Consider the following 28000-nt stretch of genomic DNA (forward strand, 5'->3'; position numbering starts at 1 on the left):
TTTTGGTTGGGGTCGGAGACGAAGGGGAACCGATGATGGTGAGTGAGCGCGAGCGGGAGCGGTTGGCTCCTCTTTCTCTCGGAGATGATACTGTGGCCCGGCGCGAGCCCGCGGCCTGGGTAGGGGCTTAGGTGCGGCGGGGGCTGTTGGGGCGGCGAGTAGGGCCCCCCGGTGGCGGCGCGGGCCCCCGGGGGGAAGCGTCTGGGGACGTGTGGCGGGCGCTGGCTCGTGGGCGTCCTCCCTTCCCCGGGTGTAGCAGAGAGGCGCCGGCCTTCGGGCGCGCTATAGCCTAGCGCTGGGCCCTGCGTGCTCGGCCCTGGAGCGGCTGCCCGCCTGCTTGCCCCAGTCGGTGCCGTTCGGCCTCTGACCCCGCGAGCGAGTGCATCGGCCTTTGCTCCCCGCCGGCGGCGCCTGGTGATCTCTTGTTCCTCTGCTGAGCTGGCAGAGGCTGCGTCGGGGTCTGCACGGCTGTCCTGCAGGGCCGAACAGCCCGCTTTCCTCCTGCCAAGTCATTGTCGGCAGCGGGGTTGCGGGGCGGGTCCGAACAGCGGCGTAGCTGGGGCTGCAGAGCCTGTATCTTCAGGGGTGGCAGGCAGTGAGTGCAGCCTGAATGTCCCACCCCGGGGCGGTCCGTATATCCACCTGGTGGGCACGCTTGATAAGGAACTGGAGCACTAAAAACTAGGTGTAGTGCCACGTGGGTGTGATCACTTCTCAGACTGAACACATCTTATAGTCATAGGCCTAGAAGGGAACTCAGGAGGTTACCTGTTCCAGTTCTCTTGCACTTATCTCAGATAAGTTTGTCTAACCTGTTCTTAAACGCCCCCCGTGGTGGAGATTCCACAATCTTCCAAGGAAATTTCTTGTACGTAACCACCATGGTTAGGAAGTTTTACACCCATCTTACCTAAACTTCACTTGTTGCAATTTAAGCTTATTTCTTGTTCTGTCTTTGGAGGATAATAAGAATAACTCTCCTTCTTCCTTGTAACAGCCTTAAACTGTTATCATGTCTTCTCATCTCCAGTACAAACATTATTTTTTCAGTCTTCATTCATAGGTCATGTTTTCTAGACCTTTAACCATATTTATTCCTCTTCTCAGGAATATTTCTAATTTGTCCATATTTTTTGTGAAATGTGACCAGAACTGGACATACTACTGCAGTGGAGGCCTAATCAGTGCAGAGTAGAGCAGAAAAATTTCTTTGTATCTTGTTTACAACTCGCCTGCTAATACGTCTCAGAATGACGCTTGCTCTTTTGTGTGTGTTTTTTGCAAGTGTCATACTGTTGACTCTTATTTAGCATTTGGTCCACTATGATCCCTCCAGATCCATTTTCATAGTACTTCTTCCAAGGGAGTCCATTCCCATATTGTAAGTGAGTTACGCACTACAGCACCTTCTTTGTCAGCTTTAGAAGAACAAAATGCCATTTGCTGCTTCAGACACAGCTTTGACGTTATACATAGAGACTGACAAAGGGGGTGCTGTAGGCTTCATGAATAGATGAGATTATGAACTGCTAGACAGTTCTCCAATACTGCATGCTCTAGACCACTATTCTCTGATTTTACTGAAAGTACCCGCCCTCTTCACCAAAAAAAAAAAAGACAAATCTACACCATCTACTCAGGAGACTACAATAAAGAACCATGTGAACATATCTTCAGGCATACTCATGGAGTCCCAACTAGGGATATTCTAACTGCTATCCAAGATCATCAACCTGGTAATCCTGGATGACTCATCATCTCAGGAATTGGCACTTTTACAGTAGGATTATCTGGCTACATAGAATCTCTCAGGCCCAGCGCTGCCTGCTGTCTTTGAGACATCACTGACTTTCTGAGCAAACTACAATCCATAAGCAGTCTTTCTGAACATACTGTCCTAGCCACTATGGATGTAGAAGCTCTCTACATTGACGTTCCAAACATGGCAGTGCTGGTTGCTGAACTTTGTGCCTTTGTCCTCACCCACAACCATTTTGGATTTGGGGGTGATTTATACCTTGGAACATAAGAATGGACATTACTGGGTCAGAGCAAAGGTCCATCTAGCCCAGCAGCCCGTCTGCTGACGGTGGCCAGTGCCAGGTGCCCCAGAGCGGGGAGGAATGAAGACAATGATCAAGCGACTTGTCTCCTGCCATCCATGTCCAGCCTTTGACAAACAAAGGCCAGGGCTGCCATTCCTACCTGCTGGCTAATAGCCTTTTATGGATCTAACCTCCATGAATTTATCTGTCTCTGCTTTGAGCTCTCTTTATAGGTCTAGCTTTCACAGCCTCCTCTGGCAAGGAGTTCCATGGGTTGACTGTGCGCTGTGTGAAAAAGAACTTTTATTTTATTAGTTTTAAACCGGCTACCTGTTAATTTCATTTGGTTTCCTCTAGTTGTTATATTATGGGAACAAGTAAATAACTATTCACCCTCTCCAGACTGCTCGTGATTTTATATACTCTATGTTCCTCTTCAGTCTCCTCTTTTCTGAACTGAAAAGTCCCAGTGTCTTTAACCTCTCCGCATATGGGACCCGTTCCAACCCCCTAATCATTTTAGTTGCACTCTTCTGAACCTTTTCTAATGCCAAAATATTTTTTTGAGGTGAGGAGACCACATCTGTATGCAGTATTCAGGATATGGGCGTACCATAGTTTTATACAGGGCCGGTAAAATATTATTTCTTATTTTCTATCCCTCTTTTTTTAATAATTCCTAACATCCTATTTGCTTTTTTTGACTGCTGCTGCATGCTGTGTGGGTGTTTTCAGAGAATTATCCATGATCACCCCAAGATCTCTTTCCTGATTAGTTGGAGCTAAATTAGCCCCCATCATAATGAAGCCTGAAGACACAACTGTGTGTGTGCCAGTCCCTCAAACAAACACCTACAGAATCTCCATCAGGCATTCTTAAAACTACATTACTCAGCTAAAGAAATGAAGAAACAATCTGACAAAGCCAAGCAGATAACCACAAGTCACCTACTATAGGACAGACCCTATAAATAAAGCAACAGAACACCATTAGCCTTTATCCACAGACCCTAGCTAAAACCTCTCCTACACATCATTAAGGATCTACAGCCTATCCTAGATGATCCCACACTATCCTAGACCTTGGGAAGCAGACCAGTCTTTACTTAGTGTGAGGCTGGGTGGCTGTGTCTCACTACCAACTTCAGGTACCATAATAGACTAATCCAGGAACCAAACCCCTTTATCATCTCTGTCCACAAATCTGCCCTAGTGACACCATCACAGGGCCTAAAATCAGTTAAATCGTCAAAGGCTTGTTCACGTTAACATCTGTTAATGTGATATATGCCATCATCTATCGATGGTGCCCCTGCCTGTTCCGTGTACTATGGGCAGACTGGACTGTCTCTACTCAAAAGAATAAATAGACATAAATCTGATATTCAGAATGGTAACATACAAAAATCAGTGGGGGAGCACTTTAACACCTCCCTAGATGCATGGTTACTGACCTGTAAATTGCCATTCTGAGGCCAAAAAACCTTCAAAAACAGATTGTAGTGTGAAACTGCTCAGCTGGAATTCATATGCAAATTTGACACTGTCCAAAGAGTTTTAAGTAGAGACTTGGAATGGCTTTCTCATTGCAATAAGTAATTTCCACTTCAGGTACTCTCACCTTCTCAACACTGTTGAGCTATACCCACTCTGTTTTAATTAACATCGATCATACACTCCAATCTCTGTATTCCCTTTCTTTTTTTTTCTTGTCAAACATCTGAAGAAGTGAGTTGTAGCTCATGAAAGCTTATGTCCGAATAAATGTTTTAGTCTTTCAGGTGCCACTGGACTCGTTTTAACTTGTTCTTTCCCTATTTCAACCTCTGATCCTACCTCATTTTCGCTGGCATTCACTATGTTAGGTGTCCAATCATTACTAAAGTTTTTGGTGAAAACTGAAAAAGTCAATCAGCACTTCTGCAATTTCCAAATTTTCTGTTACTGTTGCTTCCCCTCACTGAGTAAACAGCTTGCTGTGTCCTTGTTCTTCCTATTGTCTAATAAAAGTTGAACCTCTCTCACCTGGAACTCTCTCATTTGGCAAACTCTGTGATCCAGCATGATTTTAGTTAGTGGGACTACTATTTATTACGGGTGTGGCCAAGTTTCCCATGGTCTATGCTGTTGTTTAGCTGTTGTTTACCCCTTAGTGTCTTCTGAGAACCCAGTAAGCAGTGACAGTGTTGGTAGTGTGCTAGAAAATATTGACCTCCCGTTGTCCAGCAAATTCTCTTGTCTGGCACCAGTCAGGTCCCAAGGGTGCCAGATGAGAGGCTCAACCTGTATATAGACTCTTTTCTTTATCTACTTGAGTCTTGTTTTGTGCTTTTGGCCTTTCTGGTCTTCTGCATACATTCCTCTGTTTATATTCATTCCTTGATCTAGTTTCCACTTTTCCTTGTAACATTTTCTTTTTAGTGTCAGATCGCTGCATGTCTCCTAGATAAGCCACAATGTTCTCTTGCAAAATTTTTTTTTCCTACTCCATGGGATAGTTTTTCTCTCTTGCTCTTGATGTCTCTTGTTCTCCAGTAGTAACTATTTTTTTACTATTGCTACTGTACTTGAGTCCTGCCAGTGTTCTTGCCTATCAAAACTTGACAGCTTGGTCCTTATTTGAGGAGTTCATAGACTGTCAGGGCACACAAAATGGTTCTGACATGCTTAGTGCACGGGTAAAAAGCAGTCCTGTAGCACCTTAGAGACTACCAAATTTATTAGGCAATGAGCTTTTGGTGGGTAAGACCCACTTGTGAAAAGGAATGGCCTGGGAGGGGGGTTGTTTTTTGTATTTTTTTTTCTAAATGTCTTTAATTTTGAAAGTTCAGATTTGTCTTTGTATATGCTTTTCTGTCAGAGGTGATGAAGTGGTAAATATATTTGTGTACTAATATAGGAATTCTTCAAAAGAACGTATTTAACCAGAAATAAAATATCAGAAAACAGATAAGCACAAACTGAGCTTCTTGGATGTTTCATCTGTGAATGTACATTTCTATTCAGCAGAGCTATGAAGATTTCTCTGCCCTCCTCTAGCCTGCTTTTAAGCTTTCAGGGGGGTAGACTAAGGCTATGCTACATGGCTTACAAATGGTTTAAGATGGAGCGAACAGACTTTTTACATGGGACCCCACTTTTCATGCCTGCAGTTAGCAGGACCCGTCCCTCTGTCTGGAAATGATTGGTGGTCTCTCAAAAGGTGGGCTACCTCTACATGTGACCCAAACTTCGAAATGGCCACGCAAATGGCCATTTCGAAGCTTACTAATGAAGCGCTGAAATGCACATTCAGCGCCTCATTAGCATGCGGGCTGCCGCGGCGCTTCGAAATTGATGCGCCTTGCCGCCGCGCGGCGCGTCCAGACGGGGCTCCTTTTGAAAAGGACCCCGCCTACTTCGAAGTCCTTCGAAGTAGGCGGGGTCCTTTTGAAAAGGAGCCCCGTCTGGACGCGCCGCGCGGCGGCAAGGCGTGTCAATTTTGAAGCGCCGCGGCAGCCCGCATGCTAATGAGGCGCTGAATGTGCATTTCAGCGCTTCATTAGTAAACTTCGAAGTGGCCGTTTCGAAGTTTGGGGCACATGTAGACATGGCTGTGATGTGCCATGCCCCCCTGGCTACAGCAGGGGCAGAGGCCAAGCACACTGCACCTGTTCACAAAATTTTGCACCCACCCTCTCCACATTTTGCACACCCCTGCTCTAAGCCAGTGAGGACAGTTCTCCCATCAGCTTAACTACTCCATCTTCCATGAGTGGTGATAGATATGTGGGTGGAAGAACTCTCACGCTGAGATAGCACTGTCCACACTGGCACTTAGGTCAAGGGTGACTTATTCATATCTCTTGGTGACACAGCTTATTCTGCTGTAAGCTGTAGCGTGTATGTAGCTCAAGATTTGCACTCAGTACTGGCTAGCTGTACCTAATTTACCTTGCCTTTATGGAATTTGATACCACCTTTGATAAGAATTTTGGGACTGTTTGCCAGAGTAATAAGCTCTAAATAGAAACAAAATGCAGGGACCTATTATTTAGCTTTGTGTATCTTGACGTTTCACAATATAAAAGTTGCTTTTTATGTCCTTGCTTCAGCCTGCCTTGCAAGGTTGTTTCTCCACATAATGTCACTCTTGTTGATGTGAGAGCTCTTTTCTCAGCAGTGCCTGTTTGATGCAAGAAAACTGTTCCATTAGTTCTACATTAACATTTTAGCTAGATATCTCCTTCTTTTGATGCTGTCCAAACTCTAACTGCATGGTGAAATAAAACTTGTAAACAGTGTTTCCTCTAAATTTTTCTATCCACGTGTAGAATAAACTTTATATGCACTGAGGCATGTACAGATGTGCGCCACCAGTTTAAAAAAAAACAAACAAACAAACGTGCTGCTGGCTGTGGGTGCGCTGCTGATCAGATGGGTTGCTCCTGAATCTCTTCTGGGTGGCTGCTCAAGTATACAGCTTACAGCAAATACTATTTGTGAAGTCCTCACATAAAACGAGGCTGTAAATTTTGAGAACACCAAGTTTACCCAATAGAAGAAAGTAAGGAACTGTAGTAAGTTTGTATGAGATTTGCATCTAGAAAATTCTGCTTAGGAGCAGTCGCAGATCATTTGGAATGTTCATTTCCTTCCTGCTCAAGCTAGAATTTGGAGCATAGTCCTGAAATAAAAAATTAATCTTTTTCAGGTTTTGCTGTGGTTCCTGTAGATTCTCAATTAGGCCTTCCAGTCTGTGGCCTGCTTGCTCTTGCTCTATGAAACAGTGTTTCACTGTGTTCCAGTTTCCTAATTGTAAGGCATCAAAAGATTGTTTTCTGAATCTGGGTTTTTCAATTGTGATTTAAATTATCATGTTTCAGTGAAAAGTTGTGATACCAATAGTTAAAAGGGTCTGCAAATTTTTTTGTGGATAGAAGAAATCAATGGCATTTTAATAGTGATGATAGGGTAGTGGGAAATAGCTACTTGTTCCTGTTGTGAATAGTCAGTTTTGTCTGCACCGTTTATTCATTAGTTTGCTACCAAACTTCTCTTTTAATTATTTAACTGAATACTGTTCCATGTGGCTATTATGAAACTATTTGTATACAACTTTTTAAACATCCCAATGAAATGATTTGTATAGTCCTACAATTTTTTGTGCCAAACATTTGCAAACTGATATATCTCAGTACAAAAATCTGTGTACTAATTGGGAATATTTTTATCTCCCATTCTTAATTAGCATCACTGCAACAAACAAAAGATACAAATCCGTATTTCAGAAAGTATAGTCTCTCTTCCACGGTGATAATCTCCAGTATATGTACATACACACACTTTTTTTTTAATTCCAGAGTTTTCTTGGAGGCTTTTTTGGTCCAATTTGTGAGATTGACATTCATCTAAATGATGCAGAAACACGAAAAACAGCAGAAATTAAAACTGAAGAGGGGAAAATAGAAAAACACTTCCTCTTCTATGATGGTGAATCTGTTTCAGGAAAGGTAAGATGTGTGTGTCTAAAATCTTCTTCACTTTTTGTAGCACATACATGCAAACTAGATATCAAGCAGGTGACATCAGTTTTTCTTGTGGCTAGGTAAACTGGTCTGAGCAGTAGCTTAATTCTCTATCCTGCATTTGTTCCTAAAGGTCAGAAAACTGACTTACTCCTACATTTGTAAAATAAACAGAACTGTAGTTCTTCTCTTTGACACCATTTGGTCATAGAGGTCTGCTTGGGGCTGTCACCTGGTGTATTGATCATACCACTGAGCCCCCCACCTGCCCTCTAAGGCAATCCACCACCGTGTTCTGCTGGGCCAGAAGCTCTGGTCTCCACCAGCAAAGGCACAGAACTGGGACAGTAGTCCTCCAGCAGAGTAATACAGATGCTGAACCAGCTCAGCTCTGGGAGTGCTCAGCTATAGAGACTTGATAGCACCCAGGAACATAACTTTCAAAAGAAACCAAACACCAAATAAATCCATCTTTCTAACTCATGAAGATGTTTACCCCTTTATCAATGGAAGAGAGAGATGCACAGTAATTGTTCCCCACAGGTAACCGTTATCTATGGTGGTTTTGATGATAAATGTGTTTTATTAAGGATTAAAAAGTACATTTAAGTGATTGATCTGTTTTTACTTCCAAAGTAAGTTACTAGGGAAAAAAATAAAACAAAACATGCTAGCTAAGCCTAATACACTAATAAATTTGTTACATGCAAATTCTTGCCCTAACAGTATTTCTAAGTCTCTTTCACAAGCTAGGCAGCCTTCTAGCTTGCATCCGATCCTTCCCCCATTCTGTCTTAGATATTTTCCAGCAGGCATCATGGGTGGTAAGTGGCTTTGCCCAAAGCAGGCACTTTGTGTTCAGTTCAAACTTTTCTCACCTTAAATGGAAAAGTACAAGATCCAAAATGAGTTCTAGCATCACATGCCTTTGTAGGACCAACCACAGTTTGGGTTTACAGGAAAAACCAAGCCATTATGGATCATTACCATGAGCACCAGGCCATTAAGTCCTTAAGTACCCTAATGACCCTCACTACAAATTCTAGATTAATAAGCAGGTTTACATTTCATATTTCTAACTTCACATATAAGAATGATATATGCACAGAAATAGAATAGGCATATTCAGGGGATCAGTCTTTAAAAATCTGTCACATGATGTATTTTGCTTAAAGAATCTGAATTATGCATATTCATAGCCAATTTTCATAAATATTTGGGGGGGCTGGGACATGTCCATATTAGTGTAACAATTAATGTAAATCTTTGTATGTTCATCAGTCTGCTTCCTTTTATCTCTTGTTTTTCTTCTATTTCTGAAAAGGTCAGTGCAGTCAAAGGCATTCCTGTCACTTTGAAATAATAATTCTTCATGGAAACAGTCATCTTTGGAATCTGGGAGAGAGGAAAGCCAAGGCACCAATTCTAGTATTAGTTTTTGGACCTCAGTTACTCACTTATTCTGTACATCCTTGAGTTAGTGCCCATGCCCTGAAATGGTATCCGGTAGTACATCAAAGAACCTTTAGCTCAGTTAGCGACCAGTTCAGTAAGGGCGAGTGTTTTGACAGCAAACTGGGAAAGGTTTAGGAAGTCAAAATTGCTTCCAGCAAGGAACCAGGAATCATTCAGCATCTTGCTGAGAAGTGTGTTACCCAATTCTTGTCATGAGAGCTTTTTTCCATGCCTTGAATAGATTTCTGCTTAATCCATTCCTTCATTCAAAGAAACTGAGCTAGATGATGTATTCTGGGACTGTCTCAAAGCACCTGTTGCCATCAGGAAATGCTTCCACTCTTCAGGCCTATATTTTTCCACACACAGGCACTAAGGAGTCCATGGAATGTCTTTCTAGAAGACTGAAATTTTCTCATGAAATGTAAAACTCAAGAATTAGTGTGTTCTTAGAGGAAAAAGTGTTCTCCCTGATAATTTTGAAAAGGGAGACATGCTGTTTGCGCACCAATCACTGGGAAGCTTCTGAGGGGCTTTAACAAAAGCAGTTGTAGCTAGATCAGAAGACTGTTGAATTCTCGCTCAACTTCCTCTCCCCTCTCTTCTCTTTTTTTCTCCCCTTTTCAACCATAATATAGCTGCTTGCAAAATCTCTTGGCCCCTCTGTCCCAGACGCTAAGAGATCACTAATGACTTATTGAAATGCAAGGTACAGAAATTTGTGATCTCACAGTTGTAAGTTAGGAAATACTGTGTACTGAATACTTCTAATATTTCTGTAGAGAGCATGTTCTAGCCACAGGTGGATGAGTGGCTTACTCTCAACTCATGAAGACCAATAAGGTCTTTAACTAAATAGTTAAAATTCACAGTAGACCATGCTTTCTATGGTCTTGCCCAGGATTTTCTTAATTTGGCACCCTGCCTTGCAAGCTCCTTTCCCAGCTCGGAGGGATCTAGGTTTACTAGAGTTAGACAAAATAAATCTCAGCACAGTGTGGAAACAGTTAACCTAACTGGACTCTCATCTGAAACTGAATGAGAGCCTGGTTTCTCTGCTGTGTGAGTGGGATGTTTCTGAAGTTGAGCATTTACGGGAATTCTCAACCTATGTGAGATGATGGTATGAAGGAAGGAATCTATGCCATCTCCCTTGGGAATCCTTAATTGCACACAATGATGGTCATTCTTTTGTCTGAGGAACTGCCTATTATGGCAATTGACAACCTTAACAGAGCTCACATAGTTAAGGGTTTATGGCAGACGTCCCCAAAACGTGGGGCAGGCTGCCTGGGTGGCATGGAGGAAATTTCAGAGGGATATAGGGGTCTGGAGGGAGTGCCTGTCCCTGTGCCTAGTGTTAGTGGTGGGAGGCCCAACTTCTGTCCCCCACTGTGACCTAACAGCTATGTCCATAGTCCCAGCTTCATCCCCTGGCTATGGCTCCAGCCCTGGCCTTGGCCTCACTCCCAGCAGTGCCTCTAGCCTCGGCCCCCTTATCCCTGTGTACCATGGTAAATCTACCCTGCCCATACTCAACATTCACATGGACTCTGTCAGTAATTAGTTGTTCCCTAGAGTGTTTTAATAAAACGGGAATAGATTAAAGTGCATTGGGTGGGGTGGGGTGGGGGCTGCTAGTTTGCTTTAGCAGAGTTCACATGGATGTTTTGAACTTACACCCTAGTTGCTGCAAAATAAATGTTCATTTAAACAAGTTTTAATAGCTGCCATGCAGATTGGGAACTTCAAACACAATTCTTAAATGAACCAGAGAATCTACAATCCATTTCTTTTAAAGTACAAAAGTATATCGTGTGGAGGCATACCAGGCTGCCGTGAATCTCTAAGCTGCAGTTAAATAAAAAAAATCAAATCTTTAGGTTTTGTGTAGCCCACACAACGTTTAGTGACATGGCTGTGTTGCTAAAAGTCAGGCAGTGTAAAAAGCTGTTTGTCAGCAATTTTCCTGACAAAAAAGCTTCCACTCCCCACAAGTAGCATTTGCTTTGTTGACAGGAGAGCATTTCTGCTGACAAAGCGCTTTTTACATGAAGGGTTGTCTTCATAGCCACTTTACTGTACCGTAACTTCTCACTTACGGGTGTTGAAAAAGATTACTCTGTTGTGTTCCCCTACTCCCCAGTGTAGCAAGTTACAGCACTATAAAGTGTCTCAGCACTCTTAGGCCATGTCTGCGTTACCCCAGAAGATCGACCCGCTCAGGGTTGATCTGCCGGGGTTTGATTTTTGTGCATCTGGTAGGGATGTGTGAAATCGACCTATCATGGGTCAGCAGTCAACCCCAGTACTCCCTGAGTATCCTAAGTGAGGACAGCCAGGTCAGTTGATTGCAGATATATTGATTCTAGCTATGCAACTGCCATAGCTTGAATTGCATATCTGCAATTGACTGACTTTCCTTGTGTAGACATAAACTACCTTGACAAGTTGCTCAGGCTATTTAGAGTGCTGGGTGAGCTTTCTCCTTTGCTGGTGCCATGCCCCACTGTTGCATTAGGGTATGTCTACACTACACAGCCCTGTCACTAAACTGAATGCTGTTTGCACTTCTGCCCCCAAGAGCAACTTCTGATTTGTCAATGGGAGAGTACTCTTCCGACAAAGCAGCCTTCATGTTTGCACTTGAGTCAGCAAAGTTTTGTCTAGCGAGGGGAGTTATCCCATGAATGATATTTTGAGAAGTCAGTAAAGATCTTGAGGCTGTTCTCTTCTGGTGTGGTTTTAGTCCTTGAGAGTATTGTACAAGGAGAAGGGAAAAGTCATCTAGTGAGATGAGTAAATAGAAGAGTTAAGCTGCCAGGACTAAAGGAAATTTCTGATAGGAATTTTACGCTCCCTTGAACAGTCTTTATTTACCCTTAATGCATCCCCTTGCATATATATAAAACGCTTAAGGCAATATACAGACTTAAACCCTTAGAAGTCACTAGTAGAAGAAGACAAGGAAGGAAATCTCTTTTTAGATGTACCCAAATAACTGGCCTTTCTCTAGAAGGAAAAGGGAACCCCTGCTGTGCTATAGTGGAAAAAGTATGAAAACCTCCAGCTACTATTCTTGTTTTTCGTTGTCTGTATGTTGTGTGTTTTTGTTTTTTTTTTTTTTTTAGGTGAACATAACCTTTAAACAGCATGGAAAGAGGCTAGAGCACCAAGGAATTAGAATTGAATTTGTGGGACAAATTGGTGAGTTCTGAAGCTGTCATTGGGGTGTGGGTAGATGTGATTTATGGAACTTTACAGTTGTGACTGTTAACAGTCTGTCTCATGACTACATTAGAAGAGTGGTTACCAAGTTCAGAAGTAAGACAATGTCTTTTGTAATTTTAACTCAGATGTGATGTGCTACATTGCTTCTTTTTTTAGTTTCTGACTAATGCATCTTCCTCTTTCAGCTTTCACTAGTCTGTTCAAGGGCTGGTTGATTTTATGGGAAACTGGAAAAATATTTTGTGGCCAACCAAACAGCATGCTGGTCATTCACACAACTTACTGACAGATGTGATCACTGCTTCAGACTTGTGTTCACAGTCTAGATGGGATTTTACAATCAATCTACATACTTTCAGTGAAGACCTGGAAAAATGAAGGATTTTTCTAATTCAAAAGTGGCAATTTCATATGAAATAGCACCCAGAAATTCACCTCTCCCCTGCTTGCTGTTGGTTTTCTTTAGCATATCAAACTGAAATGCTAAGTGTGTTCCTAATTACTTTTTGTAATCCTTAATCTTGGATGTAGAAGAAAAGGAGGCATGGAGCCGGGGAAGAGGAGGTAGTGATCTATAATTACCTCTTTCTGGAAGTACTGCTGTAGCCCTTCCAGTCTTTTAATTTGTAGTTGTATACTGTTCATTTACATAAAGTAAATGTCTTAAATATCTTGAAAGTGCAGAGATCACACAAAATTGCTTGGTAACATTGTATTAAACTGAAGTTCATTTTCTTTCATTCAGATTTATAAACTAAAATTGTGAAGAATCTCTATCATTTGGTTAGGTTCCGAGTGCTATCAGTATTTTCACCCCAAAATAGTTCCAAATAACCTCTCTCTACATCCTCTGTTTACAGTAAAGCAGGGGTGGAGAGCCCGTGGCCTGCAGGGCCAGATTTGGTTCTTGGGATCTCCCCCCAGCTTCAAGGAACCCCTGCTGGTACTCCAGTCCTGTGGGCCCCCCCATGAGGCTGGAGTGCTAACTGGCTCCCTGCTGCAGAGGGGCAGAGAGATCCCTGAACCTTGCAGGTTGGAGTCAGGCAAGCTGGGGCTGGATTTGGCCCACAGGCTGTGCCTGACAGGGGGAGGAAGCAGCTCTGTGTGCTGCTGTTTGACTGCTCCCTGATTGGGCAATCGTAGCATAGGGAAACACTGCTTGGAAGCTTTTTTTCCCCCCATAGCTTTGAATGCTATGCTTATTGGCCATGATTCCAGGCAGAGGGCAGTGATTAGGAGCAGTGGGGACATGAAGCTAAATGTGTCCTGGGGCAGCTGCACAGGTAAGCACACTGTTGCCAAGAGCCCATGCCCCCAGCCTGCTCCTTTGCCCTTCCCTTCAGCTACACTGTGCTCCTGTACCCTACCACCTTGCAGAACCCCCAACCCGAAGCCCACTTTTACCCCCTGCCTAGAATTCATTCTGTTCCTGTACCCTACCTTCTGACCAGAGCCCTGCACCCCCTGCGTGCTCCTGTGACCTCTGCAGCCCAGATCTGTACCCACATTTTGCTTCTGCACCCTACAATCCTCCCAGAACTCCCAACCCTGAGCCTACTCCTGCTCCTTACTTCCCCACCGGGAGGTAACATGCAAAAAATGGTAATTCGTGTGTCTGACACTTAAATGCTCTTCTTTTGTATTTCTGACAAGCTGGTTTCATTATGCATTATTATTTGGGTTATGAATATTTAAGTATGAACCTGCTTATAGTAGTAATGAGCTTATTTTTAATTCTCAAGAGTGTTTTTTAAATTTGAGTCAATATCATGTATGGGGATAGTAACTAGCTGACAATGTCTCATCTCAGTTTTGAATAGTAAAGATCAATTTATTAGTAGAAATGGCTTTCCTTGTAGGTTTTGCCAAGTTGAAAATATGTATCTTATGAAGACTTGTTGGCTCAGAGATTTAATAATATGGCTAAATGCTAGAGGTTACCCTGGTGTAAATGCATGCAACTCCATTAGTTGGTGTGTATCTTAGCAGCATGACAAACTTGGACCTAAGTGACTTGATGGTTGTAATGAATATGATTCCCCTAGCCTAGGAGTCTGCAAGCAAAATAGTGCGAAGAGCCACTTTTTTCAAACTTGGTTACAAAATCAATACTTCAAGAGCCGCGATGCATGAGAATGAGACAATTCTTTACAAAAAATGTCAAACCCCTGTTTAAGAACAGTGCTTACACAATGATTTGTACCAGTTAGAAATTTTGAGTTACTTTCACCCCTGGGTTGGAGGGCAAATGAAGAAAAGGAAAGCGCTGCGCCTAAGGATAGTGTCTCAGGTGAAGGAGCCATGGTCGCGTCAACCCCCACACGAGTGTGTCTCAACCCCCCCTTTTTTAATAAAGTACCCCGATTTTAAAAGAAATATATATTTTTTTAAAAATGAAGTGCCTCTTTTTAAAATATACGCATACCTCAAAGCCCTCTGGTTTAATCAAATCTCTCCTCCCCTTTTCCAGAGCCAGGCACCTCTAGCCCCGTTCCTCTCTGCTGTTATCCAATGCTGGTGACTCATTGGAGCCGTCAACTTCACTGCTCCCATGCGCTTCTCCCTCAAAGTGCTGGGGTGGGGCAGGTGCACACAGCAGTGCACGACACTCCCACGAGTCCAAGCATCTTATTGCTCAAAGAGCTGTGTGTGGCTCTGCCATACATACCCCTCCCCCCAGCACTTTTCCTGTGTCCCAGGGTCAGCAGCCTGCCAGCGGAGTCGGGGGGGCCCACCTGAGGTGAGCTCTGTGGCCAGGTTTTGCTTGGGGGGGCTCTTGTTGGAGGGGCACATAGACAGCCACAGAGGAGGCAGTGGCAGCAGCGTCTGGAGCCACAGACAACTCCTTAAATTGCTGCATGCCGCTCCAGAGCCGCAGGTTGCCAACTCCTGTACTCGAAGGTATTTTTGATAACTTGTTGGTTTCCACGAATTGGTGGCGTCCATGTTGCTAATTGTTCTCTTCAAGCCTTTTTGCTGTAGCTACCAGAGACTAAGTGCATGTGGAGGCTTTACTGTAATTTGTTGGAATTAATTGATTTGTGCAGGGTTTTACTAATTTAATCAGACATTCTTTTAGTAAATCTAGAGGCTTAATGGTCTTTATACGCTTGCTCTAAATAAGCATTTTACTGCATCCAAATAGTAACAAAGCATCGTATAAATAGTTGATCAAAATACTTAAATAGGGTGAATGCAAATGTGTTGAGATGTATGTTGCTCGGCTCCAGCTTGATGAGGCAGATATTAACAATGAATAATCTAAGAGCTTATTGTAGCGTATTTTCTTATGTTTTAACAAGTGATGCCGACTTTGCCAAAAGGATTTTGGCCAGTTGGGGTTATTCCTAGTTGAACATGAGTCCTTTCTTGCTTTTAACTATGTCTAAGAATTGGAGTTTTTTCTACCTTCTGTTTTATCAATTACCTATCTGGTCCAATTACTTTAACTTGATGCTGAAGACTGCTGACCTTTCTGCTGAATTTATCTTTAAATTCTGTTGATCCAGGAGATGAATTTAATTACTCTCTCTTCACCTTTCCAAGTGCCTCTCATGCCCAACAGTCAGAGCAGAACTATAAAAAGTTTTCAAATGATGTTCACTTCAACATTTTGTGTTTTTTCTAATCAATTCTGTTCTGACTTTTTTTCAAATTCAGAACTCTTCAATGACAAGAGCAATACTCATGAATTTGTAAACCTAGTGAAAGAACTGGCATTACCAGGAGAACTGACCCAAAGCAGAAGTTATGACTTTGAGTTTATGCAAGTTGAGAAGCCGTATGAATCCTACATTGGTGCCAATGTCAGATTGAGGTATGAAGATACGCATATAAACAGGGAGATATTGTGAAATTTGATACTAGAATCCGACATGTTAGGTTATATGTAAAACAAACCGAGTATGCATTTAACAAAATGGTAATTTGGCCAAGTCTGTTTCCTATTACATTGTACACATGAAATTAACGTTATTACAGAAATAAAATTTTCTTTTACCCCCCAAAACTCTGTACCTTGGATTGAACAATATTGCTGTGCTCAGACTCACAATGACACTGATTGGGGAGAGACTGTGATACTCCCACTCCATTTCGCCTTTTATGTGGTCTAGCCCTTCTGTAAGGAGACTCTTTCTCAAGTCCTGATTTTTGATTGCAAATTAAACATATGGGCTGTGTCTGCACTAGCCCAAAACTTCAAAATGGCCATGCAAATGGCCATTTCGAAGTTCACTAATGAAATGCTGAAATACATATTCAGCGCCTCCTTAGAATGCTGGCAGCCGCGGCACTTCAAAATTGACGCAGCTCGTCCCGATGGGGCTCCTTTTCGAAAGGACCCTGGCAACTTCAAAATCCCCTTATTCCTATCTGCTCTTAAGAATAAGGGGATTCGAAATTGGTGGGGTCCTTTTGAAAAGGAGCCCTGTCTGGATGAGCCGCCCGGTGGCGAGCCATGTCAATTTCGAAGCGTCACAGCTGCCAGCATTCTAATGAGGCGCTGAATATGTATTTCAGCGTTTTATTAGTAAACTTCGAAATGGCCATTTCAAAGTTCTGGGCTTGTGTAAACACAGCCATGAAGTGGTATTCTGAAGGTAATAATCTGGTGATAATCTTTGGAAACATCAGGATCACATGCAGGGTTGTACTAAAAACAACTCAATACACATTTCGTCTCCCAACACACTCACTCCAAGACTGCTTCTGCATGCAAAAATGCCTTAAGATTTGTGGTAAAACCTAGTTTTCAGTTGTAGGAGCTGTCAAGATGCTCTGTATCCCCTTTTTTGAATTGAAAGTTAATTTATGAATACAATATACTTCTCTTCTCTCTAAGACAAAAGATTGTATATAAATACAATATACTTCTCTTCTCTCTAAGACAAAAGATATCATACTTCCCCTATATAAAACTATGGTACGCCCACATCTTGAGTACTGCGTGCAGATGTGGTCTCCTCACCTCAAAAAAGATATATTGGCATTAGAAAAGGTTCAGAAAAGGGCGACTAAGATGATTAGGGGCTTGGAATGGGTCCCATATGGGGAGAGGCTAGAGAGACTGGGACTTTTCAGTTTGGAAAAGAGGCGATTGAGGGGCGATATGATAGAGGTATATAAAATCATGAATGGTGTGGAGAAAGTGAATATAGAAAAATTATTTACCTTTTCCCATAATACAAGAACTAGGGGACACCAAATGAAATTGATGGGTAGTAGGTTCAAAACTAATAAAAGGAAATTTTTCTTCACACAGCGCACAGTCAACCTGTGGAACTCCTTGCCCCAGGAGGCTGTGAAGGCCAGGACTCTATTAGGGTTTAAAAAAGAGCTTGATAAATTTTTGCAGGTTAGGTCCCTAAATGGCTATTAGCCAGGGATAAAGTATGGTGCCCTAGCCTTCAGAACAAAGGCAGGAGATGGATGGCAGGAGATAAATCACTTGATCATTGTCTTCTGTTCTCCTTCTCTGGGGCACCTGGCATTGGCCACCGTCGGCAGATGGGATACTGGGCTGGATGGACCTTTGGTCTGACCCAGTATGGCCATTCTTATGTTCTTAAGCACAATGTTTTGATTGTTTTCTTAACAAAGAGCATGCTGTAAGTAACATTTTACACACTACTTTAGTATAGGTTAAGGAGCACCAAGATAGAAAGTAGACTTGATGTCTATGAAGAAATCTTGTAACTGTTATCATAAGGAGGATTTTTGTATATAGCACGCTGATTCTTCATATGTGTCAGTATAGCTTCTAGCAGCATTTCCCAGCCTGTGTTCTGTGGAACATTGGTGTTCCATGTCATGCAAATAGGTGTTCCATGAAAAAAATTTAATGCTAGCGATATTTTTCCTTCTAAAATACTTAATATGAAATGATGTGTATCACAAATACTAAGGTATTTGAATAATATTTACATTAATATTTTAACTCATTCAAGACAGTATAGTTATTACATGACTTATGCCAAAACAATCAGTCGATTTGGATTGTTTTGGCACAAGTCACGCTCAGAGAAATCATGTGAGGCTGCATACGATATGAGGAGCCAACTCTCCATCATAGTTACTAATATTAAATGGATTTGTGATCAAAAGATGCAAACACACTTCCCATTTAAAAAAAAACAAACAAACCGTCAAATGTTACTTTTTCTCTTCCAGTAGTTTTTATTTTTCCATACCTTAATTGTTTTGCATTTCTTTTTCATAAAAATGTTTTAAGGAAGGATGGTTCTTTTTGGAACTATATTGTCCTTTTTATTTTTGTGCAAAAGAATGGCACCTAATCATCCTTCTTTTGGCTGTTATTGATTGCTCTTTTTTGGTTTTGGGTTTTGTACTAGCTTTTTATTCTTTAATTATAGGTTTGTTAACTTTCACTCTGTCAGACATCAGTTGTTGCTTCAGAGGTTTTTCTCTTATTCTTTTGGTTTTTTTATCTTTTTTGTAAAATACACCTAAAACCCTAACTTTCTTAAATCAACATTTGAGCATTACGTGCAGCAGTTTCTCAGTGTGAAACCCTCTACCCCATTCCAAGCATGTACGTGTTCTGTCAGCGTATTCCAAGCCCAAAAGTGTTCCATGAACAAATTAGTTTAGGAAACGCTGGCTTAAAGAAAATGAAACTGAAGGCAGATGTGTTGCGGAGGCCATGGCTTGACTAGCTAGTAAGTAAAATGTCGGATAAAATTCTATACAATGTTGAGCTTAAAAAGAAATGTCTAATTACGGATTATAAAAGGACCCTCTTGTTTTATGAATGAAGTTACCAAGATGACACTGAAAACCAAAATAAAACAATACATGCTGCATAACTGAGTCTCTTAACTGCACTATTTACTTTTGTAGGTATTTTCTTAAAGTGACAATAGTAAGACGACTGTCAGACTTGGTAAAAGAATATGATATTATTGTTCATCAGCTTGCGACATACCCAGATGTTAACAACTCTATAAAAATGGAAGTAGGCATTGAAGACTGCCTGCATATAGAATTTGAATATAACAAGTCAAAGTAAGTGGGACTCAAAACCTACACAAATAGAAATACTCAAACTGACCAAGAGGAGGGAAACCTTGAATACTTATGATTTATCATTCTGATTCTTGAATTGAGATTTATTTTTTTAGCTCCTAGAGGCTTAGAAACTAAATTGTCAAGCACAAAGACAAAGATGTCATATTTAGACTACTTGCCAAGTGCCATTTTCAGTGCTTAACTTCAGTCTCTCACAAACCTGCTAGTGACTTTGATTTAGCTGCGAAAATCCTGCTTGCTATTTGGGTGACTGTAGTGCATTCTCAGTTGGAATCTGTAATGGTAAGGTTGTTCTAGCTTCACTTGAGTAGTTGAGAAATCCATCTTAACAAAAGGGTACTTTTCAGTTCAGTTTTAGCAATAAAAATATGCAGATTAATAATTTTTTTCTTACACATGATTTTAGCTAGAGAGTTTATTATGTAAGCCTTTACCTGAAAGACATCTTTGTTCTCCTAAAGGTATCACTTAAAGGATGTGATTGTTGGAAAAATTTATTTCCTCTTAGTAAGAATAAAAATTCAGCACATGGAATTGCAGCTGATCAAAAAGGAGATCACTGGAATTGGTAAGATGGAGCAAAAAACAATACAATTATGAGCTAGTAACTTGTACAGTTAAAGTTGATGCAGATCTAATGATAAGAAGCTTTTTGTTCATCAGAAGTTTTATTGGGCTTTCTGTTCATCTAGGTTCACGGTCGAATTTGTCATCTAATGTAGAAGTAGCTAGATCTAGTAGCAGACATTTAATTCATAATGTGGAATACAAAATTTGTCTTGAAGTTGGAGAGCTCATCCTGCATCATTTAAATTTTATACACTGCTAACAGAACTCTTGACACTCAAACATTTCCGTGAGCATGAACTGGTTTTTCACTGGAGTCTAATATTTGAAATTGGTAGACTATTTCAGTTGATGTGGTATGTGGTGGTCTTTACACTGCACATAATCGTGAAGGTTAAAAATTTAAAAAAATGCTTGGAAGTCCCACTGAAAGTTTTATAAGCAATTCTTGAAAAGGGACATACAAGCCTTACATTATTTAGGCATTTTTGAAAATGTTATATTTCATCTACATTTTTCATCTTTACTAAAGGAGATATATTGTGGATTGTCTTTTTAAAAACGTGGATTTGGCCTGTTCTGAAGCTTAGGTCTTATAGTAAGAACTGTAAAAAAGTAAGTTTGCATACACACCAAACAAACCCAAGGAAGACCTAGCTTTATACACAAGTGTTAATTTTTTTGTGCTGAAGGCTGTTAGAGGTCTCATGTTTGAATGCTCATACTTCATTGGAAGGGTTAAGGTACCTGTTAAAGGTACAACATCATTATCTTTGAGTGTTTTAGTCATTGGAATTAAATACGTGGTGGTATAAACCAGGGGTGCACAAAGTGGGGGACATGCCCCCCCCAGGTGCGCGTGAAATTTTGTGAGGGGGAGGTCGCAGTGCGATTGTGCTGCTTCTCTCTTGCAGCCGCTGTTACATTCCCTGCAGCCACTCTGTTCCTATTATGCTGAGCTCTGCAGAGAGCTGTGTACTAGTCATTTTTGCCCAAGGCAGCAGCTCGCTCCAGGTGTTTCTCTGGGGAAGAGAGTGCAGCCTTGGTGCAGGAGAGCAGCTTGATTAATATCCTCCTGCTGGGAAGTGAGCTGCAGCAGCTGAGTGTTCAGGGGAACTTGGGCCCAGCTTGCCCCATGCCTTACAAAAGGCTATATAAGTGGTGTTCAGACTTAATTCCTTCAGGCATCCTGGGGCTGGGCTTGTTTCAAAGTACTTCTGAGTGTCTGATGTAAAGAGAGGAACATATTTTGTTTAATGTTTCATTGTTGTTGAGAATACCTGACAGTAAGAAGCAGTATAAGTTACAACACTAGTACAATTACCTCTTTCTGTTTAGTGTCTGAGTCAGAGAAACAATCCTGTGGGTCCAGTTGGTAAAAAGGACATGTATAAAATATCTGCTGAATGAACTAAAAATAAAAGCTAAGCTTTTCACAAGAAAAGGTGGCATTCAGAAAGCTGATTTATCCACTGCCTCCCCCTTTTTCCCTGAGGTCTTTGCTGCCACTGTTGCTGAGGGTGCGCAGGGCATCGCTTCCAGGAAATTACCACTTGCTTCCAGGGTCACCTGGGGGGACCCTGCTAATTGCAGGAACAAAAAGTGGGGCCTGATGTGAAGAGTTTACTCACCCCTGTTATAAGCAACCTAAAAATAGTTTTTTATGATGTCAGGATTTTACAGGCTCTTCAGTCACAGTTTTCTAGGGTACACAAGAATTTAACATGTGAAAAATAAGCAGAGAATTTTCTTTTCTTACAATTTAAGCTGCCATGATAAATCAGGGAGGGCACAAAGAACTTATTTTCATTTGCAAGTCTAAATGCCTTCAAGCACCACATTTTTGCAGAACGCTTCATGACTCACGGACTTGCTACAGAGCTACTGATCATCTCATTAATTTGCGGAGTTTTAGTTGATAGTGCTACATGCATTTCATGAATTCAGAGTACAGTTTGGTACAATTAAGTGTTAACACACTGGAGATTTAACATAGGAGTAGGTGGATGATTGTAGGTATAGCTTGCAAAGCATATATCTATACTAGATATAGCTTTACCTAGTATTCTTTGTTACACATGAATATAAACACTATTGGAAGTTTTGGTTTTTTTGGTTTTCCTCAATGTACACAGTCTTTCTTAGAACACATACAAAGGAAAACCAAAAGGTTTGTCACTTCTAATAAAAGCACTGATCATGGGCGAGAATTGTAGTTATGCTGAAAAAGCAGATAAAGTAAATGTTCCAGAATGTTTCACATTACCACCTTGTTTTTTAAACCAGGGCCAAGTACCACAACAGAAACAGAAACCATTGCTAAGTATGAAATAATGGATGGTGCACCAGTCAAAGGTAAATAATTGTACTTGAATTTTGAAAAGCATTCTAATGTGTTTTTTTTGTTGTTGTTTTTTTTTTTTTTAAAAAAAAAGGAGAGGAGGGGGTAAGCAGGTTTTAAGATGAGTTTGCTTCTCTTTGGATAGAAGTTGGTTATCTTGAAAAAACTTTGGGTTGTAAAAGTGGTATGGTAAGATAGAGACCACCCAAAGCTGCAGGTGGCAATAGTTATTACTTAATCTAGAGATGGGGGTTCTAATTCTGAATCTTGTTTTGAAGTTCAGTCCTTTTACTGCTCATGCTCACCCCCACCAGTACCTCTGATCTCATTTGGAATTCCAGTTCAAGCTCATCTCTACTTCACTAGCAACTCACTATCTAGGAGAAAGTGAACAATATTCTTTTTTAAAAAAGGGGAAGACGGTTCTTTTTTTTCCTCATCTTGCTACTATTTACTCCCTTCCTGCACAAGTATTTTTAGGAACTTCCATTTATGAGCGCCACCATATTTGCCTCTTAGGAAGCAGACTCTTCAGCAAGCTTCTGAGCACAAGCCAGCTGGTGCTTACTGTCAGGACATGCAGCTGCTCTAAGGCAATGGTTCTCAGGAAGGGGTAAATAGAAGTCTTCCAAGGAGTACATAAACTTTGGATGTTTGCCTTGTTTTACAACAGCTGCATATTAAGCAGTAGTGTGCTTTGAATACTTTAGTGCCTCTGAAATGCAGAAACTCACTGGATAGAAAAGATGCTATTATTTAGGCCTGGTCTGAATATTTAAGCTACACTAGCTTAACTTATGGTGTTATTTTAAAACTTATTTTAGTTAAATTGTGTGTAAATTAAACTCAGGCCGTGTCTACACTAGCCCAAAACTTCGAAATGGCCATGCAAATGGCCATTTCGAAGTTTACTAATGAAGCGCTGAAATACATATTCAGCGCTTCATTAGCATGCGGGCAGGTGCGGCACTTCGAAGTAGGCGGGGTCCTTTCGAAAAGCAGCCCTGTCGGGACAAGCTGCATGGCGACGAGCCGCATCAATTTTGATGTCCCCTTATTCCCATCTGCTCACAGGAATAAGGGGACTTGGAAGTAGGCGGGGTCCTTTTGAAAAGGAGCCCCATTGGGGTGAGCTGCGTCAATTTCGAAGTGCCGCACCCGCCCACATGCTAATGAAGCACTGAATATGTATTTCAGCACTTCATTAGTAAACTTCGAAATGGCCATTTGCATGGCCATTTCGAAGTTTTGGGCTAGTGTAGACACGGCCCATGGTGTGGGCACAGTATGTTTTAAAACTGCCCTTGCAGGACAAGCTGTGTTTTAGATATCTGCATTACAGCTGGTAGCTGTCTCCACATAGGGATTGAATTAACCTTGTGCAAGTTAGCATGCATAGTCACGTCCCCAGAACGTTTCTTCCCCCCCCCCGCCCCTGCCCCGCTTCTGAGCATCTTGAAGGGACTCCAAGCTTTAGTTCACCTAATCAGCTGGGGAGCTTTTTGGGGGGTGGGGGGGGAAGAGTCCTGAAGGACGTTGCTGGTTGCTAATGATTCTCAAATATATTTCCAAATATGAGTTTGGGGAGGGAGGTGGTAAAGAGAAGATGAAAAGACAAATTTTTTTTAAGATTAAAAGGCTTAAAAGCTCATTAAGAAACATCAGTAGGAGAAAGGGGGGAGGAAGGTAGGCAGGGAGGGTCCTGGTTTGTTGTGGGGAGGATTTAGGGCTATGAAGGCTGCCAAACACATGAATGGTGACAAAATTCTCTGAGCAACTATTTTAATCTTCCTGTTCAGTCTCATCTCAGAATCCTAAAGCACACTTTCTGGTTTGGGCTATCTGAAAGTGTTGCACAAATTCCAACCAGAATTTGGATTCTGCAGATGCAAATCAATCTGATGCAGGCATGGTTGAAGAGCAGTGACTATCAATTGTTGTCTGTTCTTGTTTGAGTAAGAATACTGTTGCTGACTTTGGGTTGTATTATGTGGAAAATGCTAAGTACTCATATAAGATTTAGATCTTTTTAGTAACTGATGAGAGATTCCAGATAGGATAATGCTTGGTTATGGGTCATATTTGACACGCTGGCTTCTTATGTAATTACAGAATTGGTTTTTGAAGTCTTGATCCTTTAAAGTCTGCATGCTCTGGAACGCGGTTAAGTGATATAGAAGAGAGACTATACCATCTTCTGATGGGCACCACTGACTTAAAGGCTCTTGGTAAAATTCAGGCCCTGAGTTGGGTTTCCGAGATGAGGGCCTATGCCAGTAGAATATGAAGAGTGCTTGCGTTTAAGACCATCATTTTTTTCACCCAGTCTTATCTGTTTTGTGGAATATGTTTCAAACAATAGTTATTTCAGGTAAAACTAATTCAAACTATTTTTTCTTTTTTCAGGTGAATCAATTCCTATAAGGCTTTTCTTAGCAGGTTATGATCCGACTCCTACAATGAGGGATGTGAATAAAAAATTTTCAGTTAGATACTTCTTGAATCTAGTGCTTGTGGATGAAGAAGACAGACGGTACTTCAAACAACAGGTATATTGTTGTATGAGCTGAAGTCTTGTGGCAGGATGGCTTTTGTTGTGAACCTTTTTTTTATTTTTTAAATCTTTCATATTGGAAACAGAGTAAGTAAACTGTCTTTCAAACAGAAATGTGAAAGGCTTACCTTTCTCTCATTTGCTGTGCTGAATAACATGCACAAAACTTAATTTCCAAGCAAGGTGCAAAAGGGATGAGGGACACTGTCTTTAGCAAAGATGAGGTATTGGTGTGACACACAATGCAAGAAAGGCATGATTGAGGTGCTACAGAACTTACAAACTAAATAGACAAAACTGATACAATTTGGTACAAATTGCTGGGTCTAAACTGAGATTATTGGAACATTATTTTTTAATTACTGGCTGTGCAGCAATGTTTTTTAACCCAAATGGGTTAATGCAGGGTGAAGAAATTCAAGGGATTTGATTTGATTCCTGGAGTAACAACATACAAAAGGTAAGATGTGAAATGGCTATAAAGAGTAGGGTGAATGCTTCAAAAACAATGAAGTCCTGTGGCATCTTATACACTGGAGCCCACCCTTTCATGGGCAAAGACCTGCTTGTCAGATACTTCATGACCCTAACAAGAACTATACGGCAGAACAAAACTGAAACCAGATAAGCAGGCTAAGTGCTAATAGGCTTGAATTTAATGCAGAAAGTAAGAGGAAGCCAGAAGGATTAGAAGTGGGGAGTAGCTTGATTTCAGATTTTGGGCGAGAAATATTATTTACCTTTTCATTTGATTGATAGGACAATGAGCAAATTGTGAGGACTCGAGTAGCTAGAGAGGAGGTGACTGACTTGGAGAGAGCATAAGATGTGGATATACAATCTTAATATTTATAAACTGTATTGCTTGTGTTCTCAAATCTGCTGTTTACAGAAATATACCTTGTTATGGAATTGAAATAATGATGAAAAGTATTTTGGAAATCTTGCTTAACAGAAGCTTATGACTCATTTTGAGGTTATGGGTTTAATATTTGAACAGACATATAATTATACTAAATGAGTGTTTGCATCTTCTAAATAGGAAATAATTCTTTGGAGAAAAGCTCCTGAGAAACTGAGGAAACAACGAACAAACTTTCACCAACGGTTTGAATCTCCAGAACCACAAGCATCTGCTGAGCAACCTGAAATGTGAAACTAGAAGGTGAAAAAACTGTTGTGACACTTCAGCAGATTAAATATGGCAGCAGCCTGTAGGAAAAGAGAAGGCGACAACTCACATTACAAGGGTCTTCCTTCACCTTATAGTGCTGCATTTACCATGTTACTAAAACATTTGTCAAGTAAACATTCAAGTGTGTACATATACCTTTAAAATAAAGTGCTTTCTCAAACACTGGAACTTTCTTAAGCTACTATTTTATACTGCACATTTTACTTTTGTTAATGTTATGCAGTTGATATGCATAAAACTTAAACCAATCTAGTGTTATCTCCATGCACATAGGCTTGTATATTTTTTGCTAATCACCTATAATATATAGAGCAAAGCATTTCTCTCCCTTTGTCACTTATCACATGCATACCTCCAATGTTGCTTATGAGCTCTCATTTTGAAACCAAGAGATAACTATACTTGTCTTAAATACACTAAAAATCAAGGTTTATGGTGGCTCTTTTGTCCGAAGAATGTTTAAAAGTCTAATTCTATACATGTAAGCATTCAACATTTTTTATAAACCACACAGATACACATACCACAAACTTACTACACTTGTTTGGAGTCTTAAGACCATACTGAAGTGCTCAGAGGATTTGAATCTTGTAACTTTTACAAGAATGTTCACAAATAGACTTGTTCCCAGGATGATCCTTATAGATATGTGGGGAGACTTGCAATTTACTCTGAACATTTGTTTTTACTTAAACTTCCAGAAACAGTTTACTGACAAGTGTATATTCTAATTACTGCAGAGCTCTTACTTGACCCACCCATTGCTTTTTTCACTTCAGCTGAGATGGTGCAGGGATAGAAGTATTTTAACATAGCTGACTCTTAATGATTAAACTAACATGTAGTGTTGTGTTCTTGAAATCAACATTTTACATGCATGGTACTTATTCATCTCCTCTTGGATACATAAACCTATCCCTTCCCCCTTTGCAGCTTGCTCCCTTGTCATCCCAGGGTAGGAGGAAAAATGACAAATATCTCAGAAGAACATGTTGATTCTCCATCCATCTAAGTCTATAATTGGGTGGGAGATGGTAATTGGGTGATGTGGGGGGATTTTTTTAAAAGAAAGGTATTTTTTAAACTGGTTAAGTTCCATAAATGTTCAGAAATTTGTCAGACAAAAACATTTTTTTTTCTTTGATTCATCTCTTGTGTGAGTTCAGAGTCTTGGAACAAATTACTGAAAGTTAGCCTCTATTTTTTTCCCCAAGTAATCATGTAGTCTGCTATCAGACATAATATATGTGGATTAGGCACAAAATGAAGCCTGCTGTATAGAAGGCTGCTTGCGCTTGTAGTTCACTTGGACTATAAACAAGACTCTTTCTAAACTTCAATGCAAGTGTCATTAGTTGACCTTACTTTATGGGTAAGCAAAGTAATTGAATTATACTTCTTTAAAATGTTTTACTACTGTGGCACTTTGATAAAGCAGATAAGGATTCTATGTACTATATACTCTATTTCTCAAATGGGGATATAAGTGCAAGTTTAAGTCCCACATAAAAGTGCCTGTTGAATTTTTTTAAAAATGCCAAATATTTTCAATCACTTGCATGTTGTAATCTGGAAACTATTCTAAGCGACTTTGAAAACCAATTGTATTTAACCAGCCTGGTTTGTGCAACCATGTATAATAAACAAGAAACATACTGAGCCTCTGAGTTATTAAAATAGCTGTATTCTCACTAAAACGTGGATTGTCTTTAATTGGGATGTATATTGTACTGAAAATATTATTTGTAATGGATATGAATGTATTTTGAGGGTAAAAAATGGGGTTTAATAGCATAGGAAATCTGTTTAGAATAAAGAATTTTAAGTAATTTATAGCTAAGCCTCAGGTAATCCCAGACCTGGGAGCAAATCCACCCATACCTGAGATTTACTCAGCTGTCAGTATATTTACTTTTGGCAGTCTCATCAGAGAAGCCAAGGATTGTGATGGTTCAAAGTGCATATGATTGGTCTCTTCTGGGTGAGAGTAGTTTTCAGCCTGGGTTTGGACATATTTTGGGGCAGTATATGAAAGATCACACAACTGATGCTGTA

General features: G+C 40.7%; 1 protein-coding gene across 1 annotated transcript; it reads left to right on the forward strand.

The window, feature by feature from the left end:
* VPS26A (VPS26 retromer complex component A) lies at positions 1-28000 on the forward strand. Its single transcript, XM_075000239.1, has 9 exons — positions 1-38; positions 7388-7537; positions 12139-12214; positions 15899-16055; positions 19100-19264; positions 19750-19856; positions 22142-22210; positions 24603-24745; positions 25793-28000. The coding sequence occupies exons 1-9, from the start codon at positions 33-35 to the stop codon at positions 25904-25906; spliced, it is 987 nt and encodes a 328-aa protein (XP_074856340.1). The 5' UTR covers positions 1-32; the 3' UTR covers positions 25907-28000.

The sequence above is a fragment of the Carettochelys insculpta genome, chromosome 7, assembly GCF_033958435.1.
Source record: "Carettochelys insculpta isolate YL-2023 chromosome 7, ASM3395843v1, whole genome shotgun sequence".
In the NCBI taxonomy this organism is placed as follows: domain Eukaryota; kingdom Metazoa; phylum Chordata; order Testudines; family Carettochelyidae; genus Carettochelys; species Carettochelys insculpta.